Genomic DNA, 21,052 nt, shown 5'->3' with positions numbered 1-21,052 from the left:
GAGTATAAGAGGGAGACACCTCATCCCACGCAAGCAGCTTCCGGGTCCCTTCTGACTTCATCATCTCTCCTTCTCTCCCCGCGCCCCCTACAGGCGCGCCTCGCTCAGGGACGCCCGAGACCTCCATCTCCATCCTTGCTCAGTGGCTCCTTTATGGGGCCTGGTTGAGGTCTCCTCCTCCTCCTCTTTTTTTTAAAAGTTTTTTTATTTTTTATTTAAACAAAACACATAAACATAAAAACTTTTTTTTTTTTTTTTTTTTTTTAATCCAAAAAGTTTTTATTGGTCAAAAAAGGTTTATACAAATACATATCAGGTATGGTAAATTTTCATTTTTCTTATACAAGATAAGAATTTTACTCAAAATTTTAAACACATACAACAGCCATATGGCAAGCAGGTGATACGAAGTAGCTAAGTTTATCAATCTTACATACGCAATAAAGAAGGGTCAAGAATAATCAGAATATCATACAAAGGAGAATAAGGAAAACCAACACAATACCAAATATCATTGTCACTTCCTAGTTTTGGATCTCAGAACTCTGGGTTCAGCCTGACCCAACTCCAGGGCCGCAACAGCGCCAGCCGCCTCCTCCCCATGGTCTATAACCTCCCCTTCTTCAACTCCTGGGTCATCTAATTCCAGGAGGGCTTTGTGTTCCTCCACGTAGGCCGCAGCCTCCATAATTGTACTAATTTTTTCGTAATGCCCTCCCGGAAAATCATCAATCCTCTGGCATCAGCCATCTGAAGCCTACTCCTTCTGGTACAATTTGCTTGACAAAAGTAATATTTCTTTCTCATTTCACGTACCTGTCTGGGAATCTGCCTCAGAATGGCTATCTCCTGCCCCTATAAGTCAGTGCCCCACTCCTATGTTTTCTAAGAATTTCATCTCGTCTCTCTTCTCACAAATTTGACATGAACCTCTCTAGGAACTGCATGCGTGCATATTTTGAATTAACTCTATAAACTCGATCCACATCCCAATTCATAAATCAACACCTCTCCCAAGAAATTCTCCCAACAGTTTAGTCACAACATCTCTCAAGTCTTCTTGGTCCACTTCTTCCAAATTTTGAAACCTAAGGAAATAAGACATTTTATCCATCTGTAGTCCAAGCACAGCATTGCCTGTCGTCTCCTCTCTTTTCTGCACTGCCCGCATCTCTCCTCAGACCTTCCACTTTCTGCTTGTTTTCTGCTGAGACTTGTTGAGTATCCTTAAAATCCTTTTGGATAGTCACAATTTCTGCTCTTATTTCATCCAGTTTCTTGTCCATATTAGATAACTTTTCCAAAATTCTCTCCATTTCTCCAGCAGTTGGTCTCTGACCTTTGCCATTTAAAAAATTTTTAAAATCCTCAGGCAAGCACAGTATCCTTGTAATTTCCTCCGGATCCACCAGGGGCACTCACAGGAGCAACGAGTCCAGAGTACAGTTAGTCAACCAGGAAGCCGAAGGAAGTGATGTCATCAAGATTCTCATAGTGAAGGCGAAGCTGGACGCCACCATTGTTCCCCAGAGGAGGGGCCTCAAACCCTCCCTCCTAAATTTCTCCATCACCTCTTCTCTCCAGAGCTCCACAAAACCGGTAATCTTGTTATTTTAAGTTCTCCTCTCTCCAAAGTGATTCGTGCTCCTTCCAGTCGCAGGGGAGAAAACCCCCGCACTCGGAGCACTCCACTCACATTTGCCGATATCTCCTTCCTTCTCCCTTCCTCAATTCTTCTCCGTTCCTGTTCGCCACCAGGCTGCTGCAATTATAAATCCAAAGCCCCGGTGTCACCGGGCACAGCGGCCCAGGCGACGACCAAAATAATGGCCGCGGCCTGAGGCCTCCGAACCCCTCCGAGCCTAGGACGCGCCAGCATCGGTCCCCCCAGTCCTGTATGTCGGCTGGGAGACCCCTGGCGAGCCGTCCGTGCGGCAGGTGTCCTTTTCGGAACACCTGGCCCCTGAGGGCCTCGGAGGCGGCCGGATTCGGACACTGGAGGCAGGAGAGGCACCTCCAGATGTCCGTTGCCGCCGGATACCGGAAGTCGTCTCCAACATAAAAACTTTTTCAATCCAATTACTGTGTGTCGGTGGAGTAACTACATATCTCTTATGTGCATTAAACAGAAATATCCTTAAATCATCTAATGTTACATTACTTCTATCTAATGTCTGATCTTTTAATTAACCAATGGCTATAGCCTTTTGTTCTCTCATTCCATATACATGTCCACAAATATATATTTTATCTAATAACATCATTCATTCCATGGTTCTAAAACCATTCAGTGTAATATTTCAGTTAATAATGATCTTCCTCTAATCTTTACTAACATAACTTTCCTTCTAGCCATTGATAAAATAAATCCCATATCTTATAATATTGCTTTTCTTCCTCAGGGTGCCGTCAGCAAGGCAATGTCGTCTGGCGACGCCCAGGGCAAGGGCCTTCTCTGTGGGGGCTCCCACCCTTTGGAACGAACTTCCCCCCGGACTCCGCCAGCTTCCGGACCTTCGGACCTTCCGCCGCGGGCTTAAAACATATTTATTTAATTGTGCAGGACTGAGCTAGGTTTTAAATTCATGGGTTTTAATTGGGTTCTATTTGTATATTTTAATTAACGGGCTTTCAAATAAGTTTCTTAATTGTTTTTATTCTGTATTTATATTTATATGTTTTTAAATGCCTGTGAACCGCCCTGAGTCCTTCGGGAGATAGGGCGGTATATAAATACGATTAATAAATAAATAAATAAATAGGGTAGGGGTGGGGGGGTGGCGGTTGTGATTAGAGAGAGCCTGGAGCCGAGGGAGACCACTGTACCTCAGATTGCCGGGTGCGAATCCCTCTTTGTGAGATGGGGTCATAGGTGTCAGATGGGCTTGCTGATCACATACCTGGCTCCTTGCTGCGTGACAGCTGCCCTGCCCGAGCTCCTGGAGGTGCTTGCTGGGGTGGCAGTTGAGACCCCCAGACTTTTAGTCATGGGGGACTTTAACTTGCCATCCTCCGGCTCATCATCGACAGCAGCTCGGGAGTTCACGGCTTCCATGACGGCCTTGGACCTGACCCAAGTAGTTGATGGCCGTACTCACATTGGGGGTGGCACTCTGGACTTGATCTTTGTCTCTGGTCAGTGGTTGAGAGATCTGGACTTGAAGGAAATAGTCATTGAACCTTTGTCATGGTCAGATCACTCTCTCCTTCGTCTGGACTTTCTGACCGCCATTCAACACCGCAGGGAGACGGAGCCGATACGTTGGTTCCGTCCCAGGCACCTGATGGACCCGGAGAGGTTCCGGACGGAGTTTGGGCCACTTCCTGAGGGTCTGGCTCACGGCACGGTTGAGGAACTTGTTGCGGCCTGGGAATGGGCCGCGGCGGGGGCCTTAGACCGTGTCGTGCCTTTGCGGCCTCTGACCCGGCGCAGGTCCCAACCGGCTCCTTGGTTCTCCGAGGAGCTGAGGGGGATGAAGCGCCGGAGAAGACGCCTAGAGAGTTCCTGGAGGTCTAGCCGTGCGGAGGCTGATCGGACACTAGTGAAGTCCTATAATAGGGCTTACCTAGTGGCATTGAGGGAAGCGAGGCGTAGCTACGCCTCCTCCCTCATTGCATCGGCAGATAACCGCCCAGCCACCCTGTTTCGGGTGACTTGTTCCCTCCTTCACCAGGGGGAGCGGGATGACCCATTGCAGGGACGTGCTGAGGAGTTTAACGGTTATCTATACGATAAAATCGTTCAGCTTCGGGATGGTCTGGACCAAAATTGCGGTGACTCAGGTGAGACGGCTGAGGGTGGTCTTGGTGACATTTTATGGGATGAGTTTGACCCTGTGGCTCCCGAGGACATGGACAGGTTATTAGGTAGGTTGAATGCCACCACGTGTTTACTGGACCCGTGCCCCTCCTGGTTGGTGCTGGCCACTCAGGAGGTGACACGAGGCTGGCTCCAGGCAATTCTGGCGCTTCTTTGGTGGAGGAGTCTTCCGGCCGCCTTGAAAGAGGCGGTGGTGAGACCCTCCTCAAGAAGCCTTCCTGGACCCGGCTGTTTTAGGTAATTATCGTCGGTCTCCAACCCGCCCGCGGCGAAGGTTGTAGAAATATGGTGGCATATCAGTTTCCCTCACACCTGGATGAAACTGTCTATCTAGACCCGTTCCAGTCCGGTTTCCGGCCCGGTTACAGCACTGAGACGGCTTTGGTCGCGTTGGTGGATGATCTCTGGAGGGCCAGGGATAGGGGTTGTTCCTCTGCCCTGGTCCTATTAGACCTCTCAGCGGCTTTCGATACCATCGACCATGGTATCCTGCTGCGCCGGTTGGGGGGATTGGGAGTGGGAGGCACCGTTTATCGGTGGTTCTCCTCCTATCTCTCCGATCGGTCGCAGACGGTGTTGACAGGGGGGCAGAGGTCGGCTCCGAGGCGCCTCACTTGTGGGGTGCCGCAGGGGTCGATTCTCTCGCCCCTTTTGTTCAACATCTATATGAAACCGCTGGGTGAGATCATCAGTGGCTTCGGTGTGAGGTACCAGCTGTACGCGGATGACACCCAGCTGTACTTTTCCACACCGGGCCACCCCAATGAAGCTATCGAAGTGCTGTCCTGGTGTTTGGAGGCCGTATGGGTCTGGATGGGGAGAAACAGACTCAAGCTCAATCCCTCCAAGACAGAGTGGCTGTGGATGCCGGCATCCCGGTACAGTCAGCTGAGTCCTCGGCTGACTGTTGGGGGCGAGTCATTGGCCCCGATGGAGAGGGTGCGCAACTTGGGCATCCTCCTGGATGAACGGCTGTCTTTTGAAGATCATTTGACGGCCGTCTCCAGGAGAGCTTTTTACCAGGTTCGCCTGGTGCGCCAGTTGCGCCCCTTTCTAGACCGGGATGCCCTATGCACGGTCACTCACGCCCTCGTGACGTCTCGCCTGGATTACTGCAACGCTCTCTACATGGGGCTCCCCTTGAAGGGCATCCGGAGACTGCAGTTAGTTCAGAATGCGGCTGCGCGGGTTATAGAGGGAGCCCCTCGTGGCTCCCGTATGACACCTATCCTGCGCAGACTGCACTGGCTACCTGTGGCCTTCCGGGTGCGCTTCAAGGTTTTGGTAACCACCTTTAAAGCGCTCCATGGCATAGGGCCGGGATACTTACGGGACCGTCTACTGCTACCGAATACCTCTCACCGACCTGTGCCCTCTCACAGAGAGGGTCTCCTCAGGGTGCCGTCAGCTAGGCAGTGTCGTCTGGCGACACCCAGGGGAAGGGCCTTCTCTGTGGGGGCTCCCGCCCTCTGGAACGAACTCCCCCCAGGACTCCGTCAACTTCCGGACTTCCGAACCTTCCGTCGCGAGCTTAAAACACACTTATTCATCTGCGCAGGACTGGACTAGTTTTTAAATTTATAGGGGTTTTAATTGGTTTTAATATTTATACTATTTTTAATAATTTGGCTTTTAGAATAAGTTTTTTAATGGTTTTCTTAATTTGTACATATATGTTTTTACTTGCCTGTGAACCGCCCTGAGTCCTTTGGGAGATAGGGCGGTATACAAATACGAATAAATAAAATAAATAAATAATAAATAAATAATTCTTCTGCGGGGGGGGGGGGGAGAGAAAGGTCTCCTCCTTGACGTGCCGCCATGAGGCGCAGGGGGAGCCGGGCCGAGCGCTCTCGCAAAAGGAGGCGGTCCGAAAGACGAGCGCGGCCCCCTATGTGGGGATCGTGAGCTTTCTTGAGCTGCGGACCCGGAAGCTGCCTCTCCGTCGCCAAGCGCGCTCCTCTACCCTTTTTTTCTCCCAGTCCTCCCACGGGGCGCGCGAGGGGCCAAACCGATGCGCGGAAGGGCCGCGCGGGGCATTGTGGGCTGCGGCGGGCCCTGAGAGACGCCTCTTCGCTTGGGCCGCGGAATGGCGGCGGCGGCGGCGGCGGCGAGGAGCCGGTGCTGGGCGGCGCTGGGCCGGGCGCGGGCCTCTTCCTCCTCCTCCTCCTCCTCCTGCCTGCGCTGGGGGCTGCGGGTCCCGGCTTGGGCGGCTCTCGGGGCGAGGCCGGAGCTGCTGCCCCCGCGGCGCTGCCTCTCCTCCCGGTGGGTCGCGGGCGGGACGGGGACGCCGCTCGACCTAAAAGCCTCCCCCAAAGGCCCCGGGGCGCGTTCCGCCTGCGGGCCGCCGGGGCTTTCCCGGAGGGGTCCTAGAGGTCATCTAGCCGAGCCCCTCCGTCCCCGGCGGCAGCCCGGGCTCTTCCGAGCGGCGGCTGCAGGATGGGCCCGGGGGCGCCCGAGGACGGCGAGTCCCTTTGGGTTGCCCGCCTCGCAGCCCCCACCACGCCTGGCCCCCTGCATGACCCGAGTCGGTGGGCTGTCTATTGTGGGCAGCATCGCCTGGGTCGCCCCCCCTCCTCTCCCTCCTCCCTCGCTGGCTGCGATGTCAGGGGGGGCAGAGGAGTGGGGGGGTCTTTCCAGCATCTCTCTGTAGAAAACCCCCCCCCGAGTTATGAGTAAATGTGTACCAGATAGTCCTCAATTTACAATTACAATTGAGCCCAGATTTTTTGCCGCTAAGTAAGACAGTGCTCAAGGGAATTGTACGACCTTCCTCACCACAGCTGTTAAGTGAATCTGGCTTCCCCACTGACTTTGTTGGAAGGTCGCAAAAGGGAATCGCGTGACCCAGGGACACAGCGACCGTCATAAATACGAGTCAGCGGAATGTCCGAATTCTGTTCATGTGACCACGGGGATGCTGCAATGGTGAAGTGTGTGAAAAGCGACCCTAAGTCGTGCCATTATAACTTTGAACGGTCACTAAGCAAACTGTGGTAAGTGGAGGACTACCTGTCTATGCAGAGCCAGGTAGGGCTGGAGATTAAGGCACCAGCTAGAAACCGGGAGAAAGGGGATCAGCCAGCCAGGTGACCTTGGGCTAGTCCCGTCCCATGTGTGTCCCCCCCCCCCCGAAGCTCCCCTGAAGACGGCTGGGAGCATTGAAACCCAGTTCAAGTTTTCTAAACCTGGTTAATGCGAAGGTGGCAGGCAAGCTGGCCACACAGTATGAGTTGCAAGGGCCATGTTGCTGATTCCTGCTTTCTCTCCTGATCTTCAACAGCTGTGGATGACCCTCTAAGTCAGGGTTTTCCAACCTTGGCAACTTTAAGACTTGTGGACTTCAATTCAAAGCTGGCTGAGATACTCTGGGAGTTGAAGTTCACAAGTCTTAAAATTGCCAGGGTTGGAGAGCTCTGCTCTAAGTTCCTCTCAGGGTTCAGCAGGGCCGCTCTCTGACCGTCTTCTAAACTTGTGGTCAATGCGCTTTGTGGTTAAACATTAACATCTGGTTGTGCTCCTTATTGCTCCTTTCATCGTGACCTCCTGGCGTTCCCATGGCCAGATGGAGCTTAACTGGCGGGGGCTGAAGGGGGAACTTGGGCTTGGAAGGGCACTTTGGATCCTGCTGTTGCTTGGGTCATCCTTTTGGAGCCCTGCCAGGAGAGCCTAACACCACTCTTTCCTTTCCGCCCACTTTAGGAATCGCCCTGAGGGCAAAGTCTTGGAGACAGTAGGGGTCTTTGAAGTGCCAAAGCAGCATGGCAAATACGAGACGGGACAGGTGAGTCAGTCATGTGGATGGAACAGCTTCGCTTCGACCATAACGGGGAGCAAGCCCTTCCCTCAAGGCAGGGATGATGTTCCCTGGTCAGTTAATGAAATGTCTGGAAGAAAACCACCCAGCTCAGAGAGCACCAATTGCTGTTTTCGCCTTCCTGCCTGCCTTCCTTTCTTTCTCCTGAAACCCCACATCCTATTAGCACTGATGATGTTACTTGGGTCATGAAATGTCTGCAAAAAAACCAAGCTCAGGGAGCATCAAAGACCCCACAGTCATCTTCCTCCTCCTCTCCACAAACCTCACTCCCTTCTAGCACTGATGATGTTACCTAGTTGGGTCATGAAATGTCTGCAAGAAAACCACCAACCTCATAGAACATCCTGGACCACAGAGTCATCGTCCTCCTCCTCCTGCTCCTCCTCCTCCTCTTCTTCTTCCTTCTCCTTCTCCACCTCCTCCCTCTCTGCAAACAATCAATCTCCTTCCTAGCCCTGATGATGTTCCAAAGTTGGGTAGTAAAATGTCTGCAAGAAAACCACCCAACTCAGAAAGCACCAAGGAGCCCACAGTTCAATCTTGCACGGCTGTCGTTTGAAGACCATTTGGCGGCAGTCTCCAAGAGAGCCTTTCACCAGGTTTGCCTGGTTTGCCAGTTGCGCCCCTTCCTTGATCGGGATGCCCTATGCACAGTCACTCATGCTCTTGTCACCTCTCGCCTGGATTATTGCAATGCTCTCTACATGGGGCTCCCCTTGAGATGCATCCGGAGGCTTCAGTTGGTCCAGAATGCAGCTGCGCGGGTGATAGAGGGAGTCCCATGTAGCTCCCATGTAACACCTCTCCTGCGCAGACTGCACTGGCTTCCTGTTGCCTTTTGGGTGCATTTCAAGGTTTTGGTTACCACCTTTAAAGCGCTCCATGGCTTGGGGCCTGGGTACTTACGGGACCGCCTGCTGTTACCTCATGCCTCCCACCGACCCGTACGCTCACACACAGAGGGACTTCTCAGGGTGCCGTCCTTCAGGCAGTGTCGGCTGGCGGCCCCCAGGGGAAGATCCTTCTCTGTGGGGGTTCCTACTCTTTGGAATGAACTTCCCCCTGGTTTACGCCAAATACCTGACCTTCGGACCTTTCTCCGCGAACTGAAAACATATTTGTTTGTTCGCGCGGGGCTTTCTTAAATTGTCTAGATTTTGAATTTAAATTTTATTTAAGTTTTAAATTGGGGTTTTTAGATTTTTAAATATTTTAATTTTTCGGCCAAATTGTATAATAAGTTTTTTAACTTACTTTTAATTGTACATTGTTTCTTTTTACCTTGGCTGTACACCGCCCTGAGTCCTTCGGGAGAAGGGCGGTCTAGAAATCTAATAAAATAAATAAATAAATAATAACTACAAATATTCTTTTCTATTGAAATATAGAAATATTCTTTTCTATATAATAATAATAACAACAACAGAGTTGGAAGGGACCTTGGAGGTCTAGTCCAAACCCCTGCCCAGGCAGGAAACCCCACACCACTTCAGACAAATGGTTATCCAATATTTTCTTAAAAATTTCCAGTGTTGGAGCATCCACAACTTCTGCAGGCAAGTTGTTCCACTTATCAATTGTTCTAACTGTCAGGAAATTTCCCCTTAGTTCTAAGTTGCTTCTCTCCTTGATTAGTTTCCACCCATTGCTTCTTGTTCTACCCTCAGGTGCTTTGGAGAATAGCTTGACTCCCTCTTCTTTGTGGCAACCCCTGAGATACTGGAACACTGCTATCATGTCTCCCTGAGTCGTTCTTTTCATTAAACTAGACATATCCAGTTCCTGCAACCATTCTTCATATGTTTTAGCCTCCAGTCCCCAGTTTCCAGTTGCTCTTTTCTGCACTCTTTCTAGAGTCTCAACATCTTTTTTTATATCGTGGCGACCAAAACTGAATGCAATATTCTAAGAGTGGCTTTACCAAGGCATTATAAAGTGGTATCACGTGAATTTGATTCTATCATTCTGTTGATGCAGCCCAGAACTGTGTTGGCTTTTTTGGCAGCTGCTGCACACGGCTGGCTCATATCTAAATGGTTATCCACTAGGACTCCAAGATCCCTCTCACAGTTACTACTATTGAGCAAGGTACCACATACACGGTACCTGTGCATATTATTGTTTTTTTGCCCTAATTGTAGAACCTTACTTTTTTCACTGTTGAATTTCATTTTGTTAGATAGCGCCCAATGTTTAAGTCTGTCAAGATCCTTCTGTAACTTGAGCCTATCTTCTGGAGTGTTGGCTATTCCTGCCAGCTTGGTGTCATCTGCAAATTTGATGAGTTCCCCATCTATCCCCTCATCCAAGTCATTGATGAAGATGTTGAAGAGTACTGGGCCTAAAACAGAGCCTTGGGGTACTCCACTGCATACTTCCCTCTGCATACTTATTGTTTCTGTCTGGTAGCACCAAAGACATTAGATTAACTATGATATTTTAGAATGTTCTTGGTCTCTAGGATTTCTGAACTGGGTCCAAGTAGAAGCTGCTGCAGTACTTTTCTTAATGCATTTGTTCATTGCAATGGTGGAGAATACCTGTAGCTCGGTTGTGGGATGGGGGTGAAGGTTCATTCTCTGAGCTTGTGGACTGGTTTCTGAACGTTTTGTTACCAGGCTAGGTAACATCTTCAGCAGAGTTTAGGGGATGATCCAACTCCAGGAGCTTGGAGAACGAACCTTCATCCTCACATTTGTTCATTTCCCGGTTGGTGCCGTAAAGAAGAGTCACCTCCTGACAGCTTGTATAACATGTTGAGGGCCAGTTTGATCTACTGCAGGGGCATCAAACTTGCGGGCCAGATGGTTCATGCGCTGGCCACGCTTACCCCCGGTTTAGCGAAGGGGGAAAAAGTCACGATACGTCACATGAAGACAGTGCGACACTGCGAGTTTGATACTCCAGATCTAGTGGTTAAAATGCTGACTTATAAATCAGGAATGGTGAGTTCTAGTCCTGCCTTAGGTGTGAAAGCTGGCTGGATGACTTTGGGCCTGTCCCTCCCTCTTGGCCCAACCCACCTCACAGGGCTGTTGTTATGGGGAAAAGGCATTGGGTATGTTTGCCACCTTGAGTTATTTATAAAGTAATAAACGTGGATATAAATAAATATAAATGTTTGGTAAACCATTCCTTGCTTGGTAGTCTAGGGTGAGTAGACCAACCAGGAAGTGAGAATACCACTGTGGGGTTTAAAGACCTGGACTGCTTAAAGCAATTAGAATAGATTTGGCAAGTGAAAGGGTTTAAGGGTATTAACTTCCTTAGGCTGCTTTGGATTACGAGTGTCTGCTCACAAGCTGGGATTCTGAGGATTGTGTGAAATTTCAGCTGACAGGAATGGAGTCCTAGACCTTTCTGTGCCCCCACCTCCACCCCCCTTAGAGACCCTGCAAGTAACAGTGAGCTCCATCAAACCTGGAGGCCTCCTCTTCCCACATCTGCTCCAGGGAGGTCTTTTCTTTCCTTTCTGCTTCGATATACGTGCACTCCACCTCTCTGACATCCACCTTGCTTACCTTGACACCTTTCTCCCACCTTCTCTTGCAGTTGTTCCTCCACAGTATATTCGGATACCGGGGAATTGTCCTCTTTCCGTGGCAAGCCAGGTTGTACGACCGAGATGTCGCTTCTCCTGTGCCTGAAAAGTAAGTGTGGGCAGTCGCTCAGGACTGAGAGAGCAGAGGACCAGGGGATACTGAGAAGCCTCCACGTCCCTTACTGTGACAGGCAGCAAAGGCTTCCAGGACAGGGAGGGAGGGAGGGAGGAAGGGAGGCTGCCGAGATGAAAATAAGGGATTGGGAAACAAATATTTGATCTCATATCGAGTCTTGTCTTTCTGTGATACAATTTGTCTTTGTTAAGTTTTGTAAACTCTGTGTCTATTCCTACAGGGACTTGCACACTAAATTTGCATAGGGCAGAAGCAGTGGGGGTTTCGTGCAGGACATCAGGCAGTGCTGGGTTCGGATCCGTTTGGGTGAATTCAGACTACAGAATTTAGAATAGAATATGAAAAGAATAGAGTAGAGTGGAATGGAATGGAATGGAATTCTTTATTGGCCAAGTGTGACTGGACACAGAAGGAATAAAAGAGCTGAGGGTGAGAAACATCTGCTTCCTTAAGGCTTTGGGCCGCTCTGTGATTGGGGCGTCTGGCTCAATGCAAGGCATGGCTGGTTGTAGGTGAAATACACAGGTAGTCCTCCATTTACAACCATTCATTTAGTGACCGTTCGAAGTTACAGCAGCACTGAAAAAAGTGACTTATGACCATTTTTCAGTGACAACCTTTCCAGCATCCCCATAGCTTGGCAACTGGCATGTACTTAAGACGGTTGCCGTCTCCCGGGGTCACGTGATCCCCTTTTGCCTCCTTCTGACAAGCAGAGTCAATGGGGGAAAGCCAGATTTGTTTAGCAACCCCGTTACTAACTTAACAACTATAGTGATTCACTTAACAAGAAAGGGACAAATTCACTTAACAATTATCTTGCTTGGCAATGGAAATGTTGGGCTCAATTGTGGTCATAAGTCGAGGACCGCCTGTCGTTGCTGTCAGTCTGCTAAGAAAGCGGCTTTTTCAGCCCAGCCCATCTTGTTTCAGGAGTGATTCTGCTGCTGGACACGGATCCAAAGAAGTGAAAGGCAAGACACACACTTACTATCAGGTCCTGATTGATGCTCGCGACTGCCCACACATAGTAAGTACTTCCAGTTCCCTCCCTCCCTCCCATGGTGGCATGGATAAAAGTGGGAGCCCTGCCTGGCATGGTCCAGGCTACCTGAAGGACCGTCTTGCCCTGATGGGATCAGCCTCTCCCACCTGCACTGGCAGAGGGGGCATACTGCGGATCCTGTCAGTCAAGGAATTCTGGCTGGTGGTGCCTTTTCTGCCCCCTGGAACATCTCCCTCCCTCCTGCCTTATGATCTGGCTCTGCCCGATGGGGAAGCTTCATAGTGGACGTTGGTGACTAAAAGGAAAATTTGACACCCCCCCTCCCGCTCCATTTGTCTGCCTCACTTTTTGCCATGTCATGTTCCTGATTTTATGATTTTACCTGTTAATATTTTTATTGCTGTGTTTTTTACTATGGATGATTTTAATGTTTCTCAGTGTTTTTTGTATTGTAAGCAGCTCAGAGTCATTGGATGCGAGATGGGTGGTAAATCAATTCCATACATAAAATAAATCAATGCCACTGTTTTTTAGCTAGTCTGACACTCTGAGCTGCAGAGAGTTGTGGGAAAGTCATCCTGGTCTGATGATGTAGAAAGGTGAGCCGTCTAGTCCCTCCCTTCTCCCTTGCCTTGGAGTGGATGAATCCCACCTTCTGGTGTTCTTGGTCATCCACCCATGAGCGATACATTGGAACCCAGTGGTCAGGATCTTACTAATGAAATGCAGGTCAGCAACATCTCCTGCCTTATCTCTTGCCATTCTCAGAAAGCTTAAATGTACTTATTTTTAAATTTAGATCCTGCCTTATTGTCTGCACAATATTCAAGAGGGATCACAGCAATTGAGATAGCAAGCTATAAATTACAGACATAAAACAGGGCAATTTAAATTTAAATTACTAAAATCAAAGTTACTTCAACTAACAAATGCTTTGGGGCAAATATGGATTTCCATTATTTTTTATAAGTACCCTAAGATGAGTCAATTAAATTCATCTCTTTGGGAGGCATTTCATACATCTGGATCACCAGTGTGGTGACCTTCTGGGCCAAGGATCTCCAAACTTGGCCACTTTAAGACTTCAAAACTCCCAGAATTCCCCAGTCAGCCAATTTTCTAGGCACTGGGCAGGCAAGCTTTTGGCAATGGGGGAGTCTTTGGAATGGGAATGGAAACGAACAAGTTTGCAAATAGGAGTAGATAAAGGCTTTGAGGTGCTGAGATTAGAGAAAAGCAGAAATTCTAAAATGCCGACAGAGACTTTAAGAGCTCAGCAATGGAAGTGGACAGACAACGAACTTTCTCAGGGTTAAAACATTCTGCAAGCAGCTGTCCATCTCCCCCCCTCCCCCCCATGCAGTGGGCCTTAAGAAAGCCTCTACCCAACATTTCCCCCCAATGTGAGAGGCCACCACTGCTAGTACCATGGCAGGTCCACCCCTGTATCGTGGGGGCGGGGGCGCATTGGGCATGGGGACTGTAGCACTGTACTTGAGAGTCCCAACAACAGGTGGATAGCAATAGCACTTAAGACTTATCTACCGCTTCACAGTGCTTTTATAGCCCCCTCTAAGCAGTTTACAGAGTCAGCCTCTGGCCCCCAACAATCCGGGTCCTCATTTTACCCATCACAGAAGGACGGAAGGCTGAGTCAACCATGAGCCTGGTGAGATTCGAACTGCCAAATTGCAGGTAGCCAGCAGTCAGCAGAAGCAGCCTGCAGGACTGCACTCTAACCACTGCACCACCACTGCTCTTAGCCGTGCAGGTAGCCCGGCTCTTAAAAGTGCAGTGTGATGGCCACCCGGTTGGAACCTGGCCGGACTATCCCATGCATCAGTCTCACGCAGTGTCAGTTGGGTTTTTCTGGAAGGCTTCCTCAGATCCGAGTCCCGCTGGCTCTGCCTGCCTTGGACTGCAGCTTCAGGTCTCGGCCTTTCTGTTTTTCCTTCAGTCTCAGAGATCCCAAACAGAAGCTGTGACATTCTTGGCCAACCACGACGACAGCCGAGCCCTCTATGCAATCCCAGGTAAGCCAAAGGGAGGGCGGGAAAGTGGGCATGTCTTTGGCAGCCTTGAAAGGAGGGGGCTGCGGGGGAGAGCGGTTCCGGGGGGGGGGGCAGGCTGTGAAATAATGGACATCAGAATGCAGGAAGGCAGCTGCTGATTGAAAGATGGGAACAGATCAGGGTTGAAATGAGGGCTCCTGGGTGCTCTCTGGTCTTGGTGCCTTTCTTGCACTGTTTCATGACCCAACTAGGTAATATCATCAGTGTTCGTGGTGCTAGCCCTGGTGATGTTACATCGTCACTGGTACTGATGATGTTACCTAGTTGGGTCATAAAAAGGCCCAGCTAGGTAACAGCCGAGCTGTGAGAAAACATCCAAGCTCAGAGAGCACCAAGGACCGCACAGTCCATTCCAGAAACCCCTCCTCCCTTCTAGCACTGATGATGTTACCTAGTCAGGTCATGAAACATCTGCAAGGAAGCCTCCACGCTCAGAGAGCGCCCAGGACCCCTCATGAAAGATAGGAAAGGAACAGCAGCTCGGTTGAAGCAAGGTGACCCAGGAAGAAGATGCTGGACCTCTTGTTCAAGCAGAAGCTGCTTCACCTTGGAGGCCTGGCCTGAACAGGATTGGTGTCCCCTTTTATCTCTGTATTTCTGAGACCATTAATTCCTCCCTTGGCTGGCTGGGAGAGAGAGAGAGAGAGAGAGGCAAGAGTTTGCTAACCCCGAGCAGCCTGAAAATATTTGCAGTCCTACTTAGTGAGTAGAACTGTAAAATCTGGAAAACATTCTGCAACCAGGTTCTTCAAAAGCGAAGAAACCTCCTTTGAAGGAGGAGAAGCGGAGAGAAGCAATCCTTCTCACGTGAAGGGCTTGTGGGTTTTTCCTAGAGCCTTCACCTTTTCGGTGTGTGTTATCAGGCAGGATTAGGCCCTGGAGCTGAGCTGAACACATCCTCGCCTGTCCCGGTCCTCTGGTGCCGGCCTTTCCTACTTGGCAGCTTTAACAGCCATAAAGCAACTTTCCGGTCTGTGAAATGAATCGGTTTCTGTGACTGAGCCAGCCCATTTCTCTTCCTTTTCAGGACTGGACTATGTGAGCCACGAGGACATCCTGCCATATACATCCACGGATCAGGTGCCCATCCAGCACGAGCTCTTTGAACGGTTCCTCCTGTACGATCAGACAAAAGGTACTTGGCCCCAGGCCCAGCCCCCCCCCCCACTCCGGGAGCAGGGCTGGCCTTTGAAGGGAGCTTCAGGGTGAGGGGGGGGTCTCTTCTGGGAATCCACCGGGATTCTAAGGGATCTCTCAGCCTCCCCACAATACAGGGAGTCCTCGACTTACGATCCTGACTGAGCCCCAACATTTCCATTGCCAAGCGAGGCAGTTGCTGAGTGAGTTGCATGACCTTTTTGCCATGGTTGCTAAGGGAACCACAGCCACTGTTAAGTGACCCGTTGTTAAGCAGTCTGCCTTTCCCCCGTTGACTCCGCTTGTTGGCTGGGAATGGCGATCACGTGACCCTGGGACACGGTAACTGTCACACATGCAGGCCAGTGGCCGAGCGCCTGGATTTTGATCACATCGCCACGGGGATGGCTGCAACAGCCCTAAATGTGGAAAACGGTCATAAGTGGAGGACCTCCTGTAACCAGTTCAGAGACCTCCTCTGAAGCATTTTTAGCCTGTGGCCGGCCAGATCAAGGGCTCAGCGCTTCCCCCAACCGGCCAAAAGTGGTTGTGGGTCCCCTGTGTTGTGGCAGTGATGCTGTTGGGGTGGTCCCCCCTCAGCTCAACAGGGAGCAAGCCCCAGAGTGCTCCCCCTGATTTTACCCTGAAGGGGATTTTACTTTCAGGTGGTCTTTGACTTACGGCAGGTCAGAGTGATGATGGACCCCACAAAACATTCTTGTAGCCTGGATTCAGAGCTCCGATTGCCACGGGCCTCCCTTGAGCCACAGTCACATTATTGTGGTTTTGGGTGCTCGTCACCCGGCCCACGTTTATAGTTGCTTGCAGCGTCCTGCATTCTGATGACTCTGGTTTATTTTATTATTTATTATTTGATTTATATTGCCGCCTATTCACTCATGGCGACTCAAGGCGGTTTATGACATTGTTTCTGGAAAGTGGCATTTTTACGTCTAGAATCTGACCAACAGCCTCCCATAGTGAACAATGGGTTTGCTTAGTGACCATTGTCCAAAAAAAGGCCCCAAAATTGGGCATGGTCAGGTGATAACAACCGGCCCAGCTTCTGACTGCCTAATAACCGGCCAGCCTGCGGTTGGGGCTTCGCTGGGCAACCCCTCTCTCTCCTGACGGTTCCCTCTTTCGTTCAGCTCCCCCGTTCGTGGCGAGGGACACGCTCTGCGCCTGGCAGGAGAAGAACCACCCGTGGCTGGAGCTCTCCGACGTGCACCGGGAGACCACGGAGAACATCCGGGTGACCGTCATCCCCTTCTACATGGGCATGCGGGTAGGTGGGCCGGTCTCTGCGCCCTCCGAGGCCTGGCATCTGCCTGCATTGGAAGGGGGCAGCAATGGAAGACAACGCAAAGGGGCAGAGCGCAGCACAGGCAGTTCTCGACTTATGGTCATTCGTTTAGTGGCCGTTCAAAGTTAAAGGGGCACTGAGAAAAGGGACTTAGGACCGTTTCTCACACAACTGTAGCTGCATCCCCACCGTCACGTGATCAATAGGTTGGGTCCCGCGTGTGTGTGGTGCGATGTGATCCCCTTTTGCGATCTTCTGACCCGCAAAGTCAATGAGGGAGCCAGAGTCACTTAACAACTGTGTTATTAACTTAACAACTGCAGTGGTTCACTTAACAACTGTGGCAAGAAAGATCATAAAATGGAGCAAAATTCACTGAAACAGCTTTCTCGCTGAGCAATGGAAATTTTGGGTTCAATTGTGGTCATAAGTCAAGGACTAGCTGTAAACAAAAAATACACTAGAATGTAAAGAAGAAAAAGAAAGTAAGTAAGTTAAAAATAGAGAAAGAAGTAAATATTCCATAGTACCCAAGTCTTAACAGATCCACAGGCAGCTACAAATGAAAACACTCCAAGCGTAAGAACTGTCCTGCCTGAGAGCCCTTGAGGGCCAGGCCAGTTTTCGGCCACCAACTCCTGCTTAAAACGGTTGAGCAACTTGGCCCCTCCCTCCTTCCCTCCCTCCCTCCTTCCCCTCCCCCGGAAGAAACATTCTGAAAAATTTTGCAGTAGCCAGAAGTGTAATTTGACTCAGAGGCACAAAACGTTGCTTACGGTCACAATATGTGAGATGGACAGTCATGTAAATCACAGGTTGCCGTAATTGTTGCTGGGCCTCATGAGGAGCCGGCTGGTGCACAGACAGCCCCGCTCACACAAGCATCGTCATAAGTAGTCGTGGCCCCAGTCGCGTGAGCGTTGCCATAAACATTGTGGGTGTTCATGTGTGTGTGTAGACATGCACAGTGTTGTCAGTAATAAATCCATAGCAAGCAAGACTCCAAGGCAGGTAGATTCCTCAAAGAATACTTTTATTGGAATTATCATATTGGCACATATCTGTTGAAAACCGACTGAAATTAAAAGTAAGTTTCCCCACTTTCTTAAAACAAGCAGTCACATGGTTCAATCACGATGCAGGCTGGCAGCCGGATGGCATCACTCCGCCTTCCTTCGACCAGGTGTGAGAATGTCCTTGGTTCCCAAGAGAAAATAGGTTGTTTTGGCTACAGATTCCCCTCTCTCAATTTCCCCCTCCCTATCCCCCAGCTCCAGTGAAGGGGTCAAAATGGCTTCAGTCAGGTCAGCTTCAGGGTTGACACGTGTGCTTGTCCCTCCCACAGAATCATCCCCTCTTTCCCTCTGCTGCCAGGGCTGCCAACCCGGAAAGGTTGGGGAACTCTGATGTAAATTGATTAAGTAAAGTATAAATAAATATTACTTAGAGTATGGCATGACATGCATGAATTTATGATATATATTAACATTTCATCTCAATTAAAAATACAAAATAACAAATGTTTAAAAAATCTATGTTCAAATACCAGTGTCTGGGCCATCTAAGTGGGTGGGTGGGTAGACAGACCGACTGACCAAGAATAGCCCGCTGTGGCTGGTTCTGTCCCTACCTGTTTGGCCTCCTGTCAGCCCTTTCAAGTTTTGACACAGGGACCGAAGATTGCAAGGGGCAGCAGAGCTGCCATCTGGGTGAGATTGGGGCGGGGGGGGGGATGGGGGCCGAGCTGGCATGAAGCCTCTCTTCTCTCCACAGGAAGCGCAGAATTCTCACGTCTACTGGGTGAGCCTCCCTCTTCTTACGGCTGCCTTGGTGGGTGGGGTGGGGCGAGGGGGCGGAGAAGCCTTGCTCTGCCCTCGGAAGGGTGAGGGGACCCTCTGATTTGGGGCCCGTTTTGTCCGCCTCCCATCCAGTGGCGCTACTGCATCCGCCTGGAAAACCTCAACAATGAAGTTGTGCAGCTCCGGGAACGACACTGGAGGATATTCAGCTTGTCTGGCACCCTGGAGACCGTCCGTGGCCGGGGTGTTGTGGGTCGGGTGAGTAAGGGGAGGGGATCGTGTCACAGCAGAGGCTCGTCTCCCTTTGTGGACCCTCCTCTTCTAAAGGCTCAAAGCAGAGAAATCTGCGTGGCCGAGGTCAGCTCAGCCTTCTTGGCATCCGGGAAGCCCCCACCCACCCTCGGCCACAGCAAGGCCGTGACAGCTTTTTCTCCCTGCAGGAACCTGTCTTGTCTAAAGAGCAGCCGGCCTTCCAGTACAGCAGCCACGTCTCCTTGCAGGCGTCCAGCGGGCACATGTGGTGAGTCTTGGGGACTGGCTGGGGAGGAGAGGCCATCTCTGCCCTGGGGAGTCTGACCGGGAGTCTGACTGGTGCTCGGCCACCTCCTGTGTCAGAGGGAGGGACGGGATGCGCTTGGGGGTGGGGGAGGCTGAGCTTCTCTGGTGGGAACAGGGCATTAGAGCCCGTGCCACACGGAAGGGGCCCTTCTAGGAATGTGGCCCCTGAGGACGGCTGACAGTAGCCTCTCCTTCCACTTGTTCCCCTTATAAAGCATTGCATCGTTTTCTTAGTGGCCGAGGACAGGGAGTCCTCGACTTGCAACCGTTTGTTTAATGACCAAAGTTACAGTGGAATTGAAAAAAAAGTGACTTGCGACAGTTTTTCACACTTACGACTGTTGCGCTTGGCAACTGACTCATATTTATGACGGTTGTCCTGGGGTCTTGGATTCCCTTTTGTGACCTTCTGGCAAGCAAAGTCAATGTGGGAAGCCCGATTCACTTAACCACCATGGCAAGAAAGGTCGTAAAAGGGGACCAAACTCATTTAACCACCGTCTCGCTTAGCAACAGAAGCGTTGTACGTACATCTCCTAGGGGCCTCACTTTCCTTCCCTCCCTCCCTCCCAGGGGCACCTTCCGTTTTGAGCGGCCTGACGGCTCCCATTTCGATGTCCGGATCCCCCCCTTCTCCCTGGAAAGCAATAAGGACGAGAAGACGCCCCCTTCTGGCCTCCACTGGTAGAGCAGCCATAGGAAGCCAGCCCCCCCTCCCCACTTTTGCCCCTCTGGACAGTTTTCCTCCCAGGACCCCCACCCCTCAAGGGCTGACGCTAGTCCTAGGTTTGTAAGAGTGTCCCTCCCCTCCCCCGACTCCATCTTGGACAATTGGACCTTGAGAGGGGTGGGCTTTGGCCGTCTCTGCCCTCTCGCCCCCGGCCTCCCAACTAGGGGCACCTCGAACGAAGCTGCCCTGGATGGAAGCCGCAAAGCTCGGAAGGCCTGTGGACTCTTCCAGATGTGAGGTGGTGTCTTTCTTCATTAAATAAACGGCCCTCCCTGTTACGGCTCCATCTTCCTTGTCACCCGTCTATCCATCGGTCCCTCCTGGGGGGGGGGGGGCACAGCAGAACCTCAAGCCCAGGTCCGTCTGGGGCTTGAATGGCATCATGCCCCACTGCCCCTCCCCCCCTTTGCACCCGACTTGTTAGCCCTCCCTGGCCTTGTTTTCAGAGTCTCTCTCCCTCCTCTTCAGTTGTTTTGAATTGTGACTCTGGGGGCAGCTGCCTAGGGCGAAATAAAGTGCTTCTGGCTGCACAAGCAGGAGACTGACCTTTGTGGAGCAACTGGAAGGCCAGACATTCCCTCCAGCCACCTGGGGTGGGCACACCTGCCTGAACGGGGTTCCTGGTGCCAAATTGGGAGGCAGACGCACGGAGTCTTTGCTGCCACAGGGCGCACAGCTATGAGGCCCGTTTCTCAGCCATCCCAGCTTCTAGGAATCCTCCAGCGTGCCACGGAGAGGACCTCTGCGCTTGTAATAAAATGAGGACTTCTGAATTGTTTGGCTTCCTTTGTTTTTTTGAAAAGGGGCGATATGTCTCTGACGTGCGTGGGAGGAAGTGCTGGGTTCAAAAGATACCCAAAGCGTTGTGTCTCCTGTGTGCGCTCTGAGCTTGGTGGTTTCCTTGCAAGCATTTTGTGACCTGACTAGGTAACCTGATCAGGGCCAGAAAGGAGTGTGGTTTGTGGAGAGGACTGTGGGGTCCTTAGTGCTCTCTGAGCTCGATGGTTTTCTTGCAGGCGTTTCACTACCTCACTAGGTAACAACATCAGGGTTAAGAGAGTGAATTGGTGGCTTGTGGGCAATTTAACTGTAAACAATCTAATTAGGGAAGCACCAGCAGGAACCCA

At 50.9% G+C, this 21,052-nt stretch overlaps 2 protein-coding genes across 2 annotated transcripts; both read left to right on the top strand.

Moving 5' to 3' along the window:
* The first annotated feature begins 1,539 nt into the window (after nucleotides 1-1,539).
* On the top strand, nucleotides 1,540-5,738 carry LOC131188508 (uncharacterized). Its single transcript, XM_058163822.1, has 3 exons — nucleotides 1,540-1,599; nucleotides 2,403-3,956; nucleotides 5,730-5,738. Exons 2-3 carry the CDS (start codon nucleotides 2,880-2,882, stop codon nucleotides 5,736-5,738), a joined length of 1,086 nt encoding a protein of 361 aa, XP_058019805.1. The 5' UTR covers nucleotides 1,540-1,599; nucleotides 2,403-2,879.
* Nucleotides 5,739-5,821: 83 nt separating this feature from the next.
* Nucleotides 5,822-20,698, top strand: POLDIP2 (DNA polymerase delta interacting protein 2). The gene is made up of 11 exons (XM_058163912.1): nucleotides 5,822-6,085; nucleotides 7,523-7,604; nucleotides 11,193-11,290; nucleotides 12,251-12,347; nucleotides 14,281-14,356; nucleotides 15,423-15,530; nucleotides 16,684-16,820; nucleotides 18,612-18,638; nucleotides 18,770-18,895; nucleotides 19,078-19,157; nucleotides 19,769-20,698. Exons 1-11 carry the CDS (start codon nucleotides 5,910-5,912, stop codon nucleotides 19,881-19,883), a joined length of 1,122 nt encoding a protein of 373 aa, XP_058019895.1. The 5' UTR covers nucleotides 5,822-5,909; the 3' UTR covers nucleotides 19,884-20,698.
* The last annotated feature ends 354 nt before the right edge of the window (nucleotides 20,699-21,052 follow it).

This window comes from Ahaetulla prasina, chromosome 1 (genome assembly GCF_028640845.1).
Source record: "Ahaetulla prasina isolate Xishuangbanna chromosome 1, ASM2864084v1, whole genome shotgun sequence".
Taxonomy (NCBI): Eukaryota; Metazoa; Chordata; class Lepidosauria; order Squamata; family Colubridae; genus Ahaetulla; species Ahaetulla prasina.
The sequence above is the reverse complement of the archived record's forward strand: the minus strand, read 5'-3'. Positions and strand labels throughout refer to the sequence as shown.

What these genes read in the sequence shown, in the direction of transcription:
- LOC131188508 (XM_058163822.1), top strand. Translation starts at nt 2,880, where the DNA reads ATGGGCTTGCTGATCACATACCTGGCTCCTTGCTGCGTGACAGCTGCC.
- POLDIP2 (XM_058163912.1), top strand. Translation starts at nt 5,910, where the DNA reads ATGGCGGCGGCGGCGGCGGCGGCGAGGAGCCGGTGCTGGGCGGCGCTG. An exon ending in GCAAATACGAGACGGGACAG is followed by an intron (nt 7,605 to 11,192) that starts GTGAGTCAGTCA and finishes CTTCTCTTGCAG; the next exon opens with TTGTTCCTCCACAGTATATT. An exon ending in CCTTCTACATGGGCATGCGG is followed by an intron (nt 16,821 to 18,611) that starts GTAGGTGGGCCG and finishes TTCTCTCCACAG; the next exon opens with GAAGCGCAGAATTCTCACGT.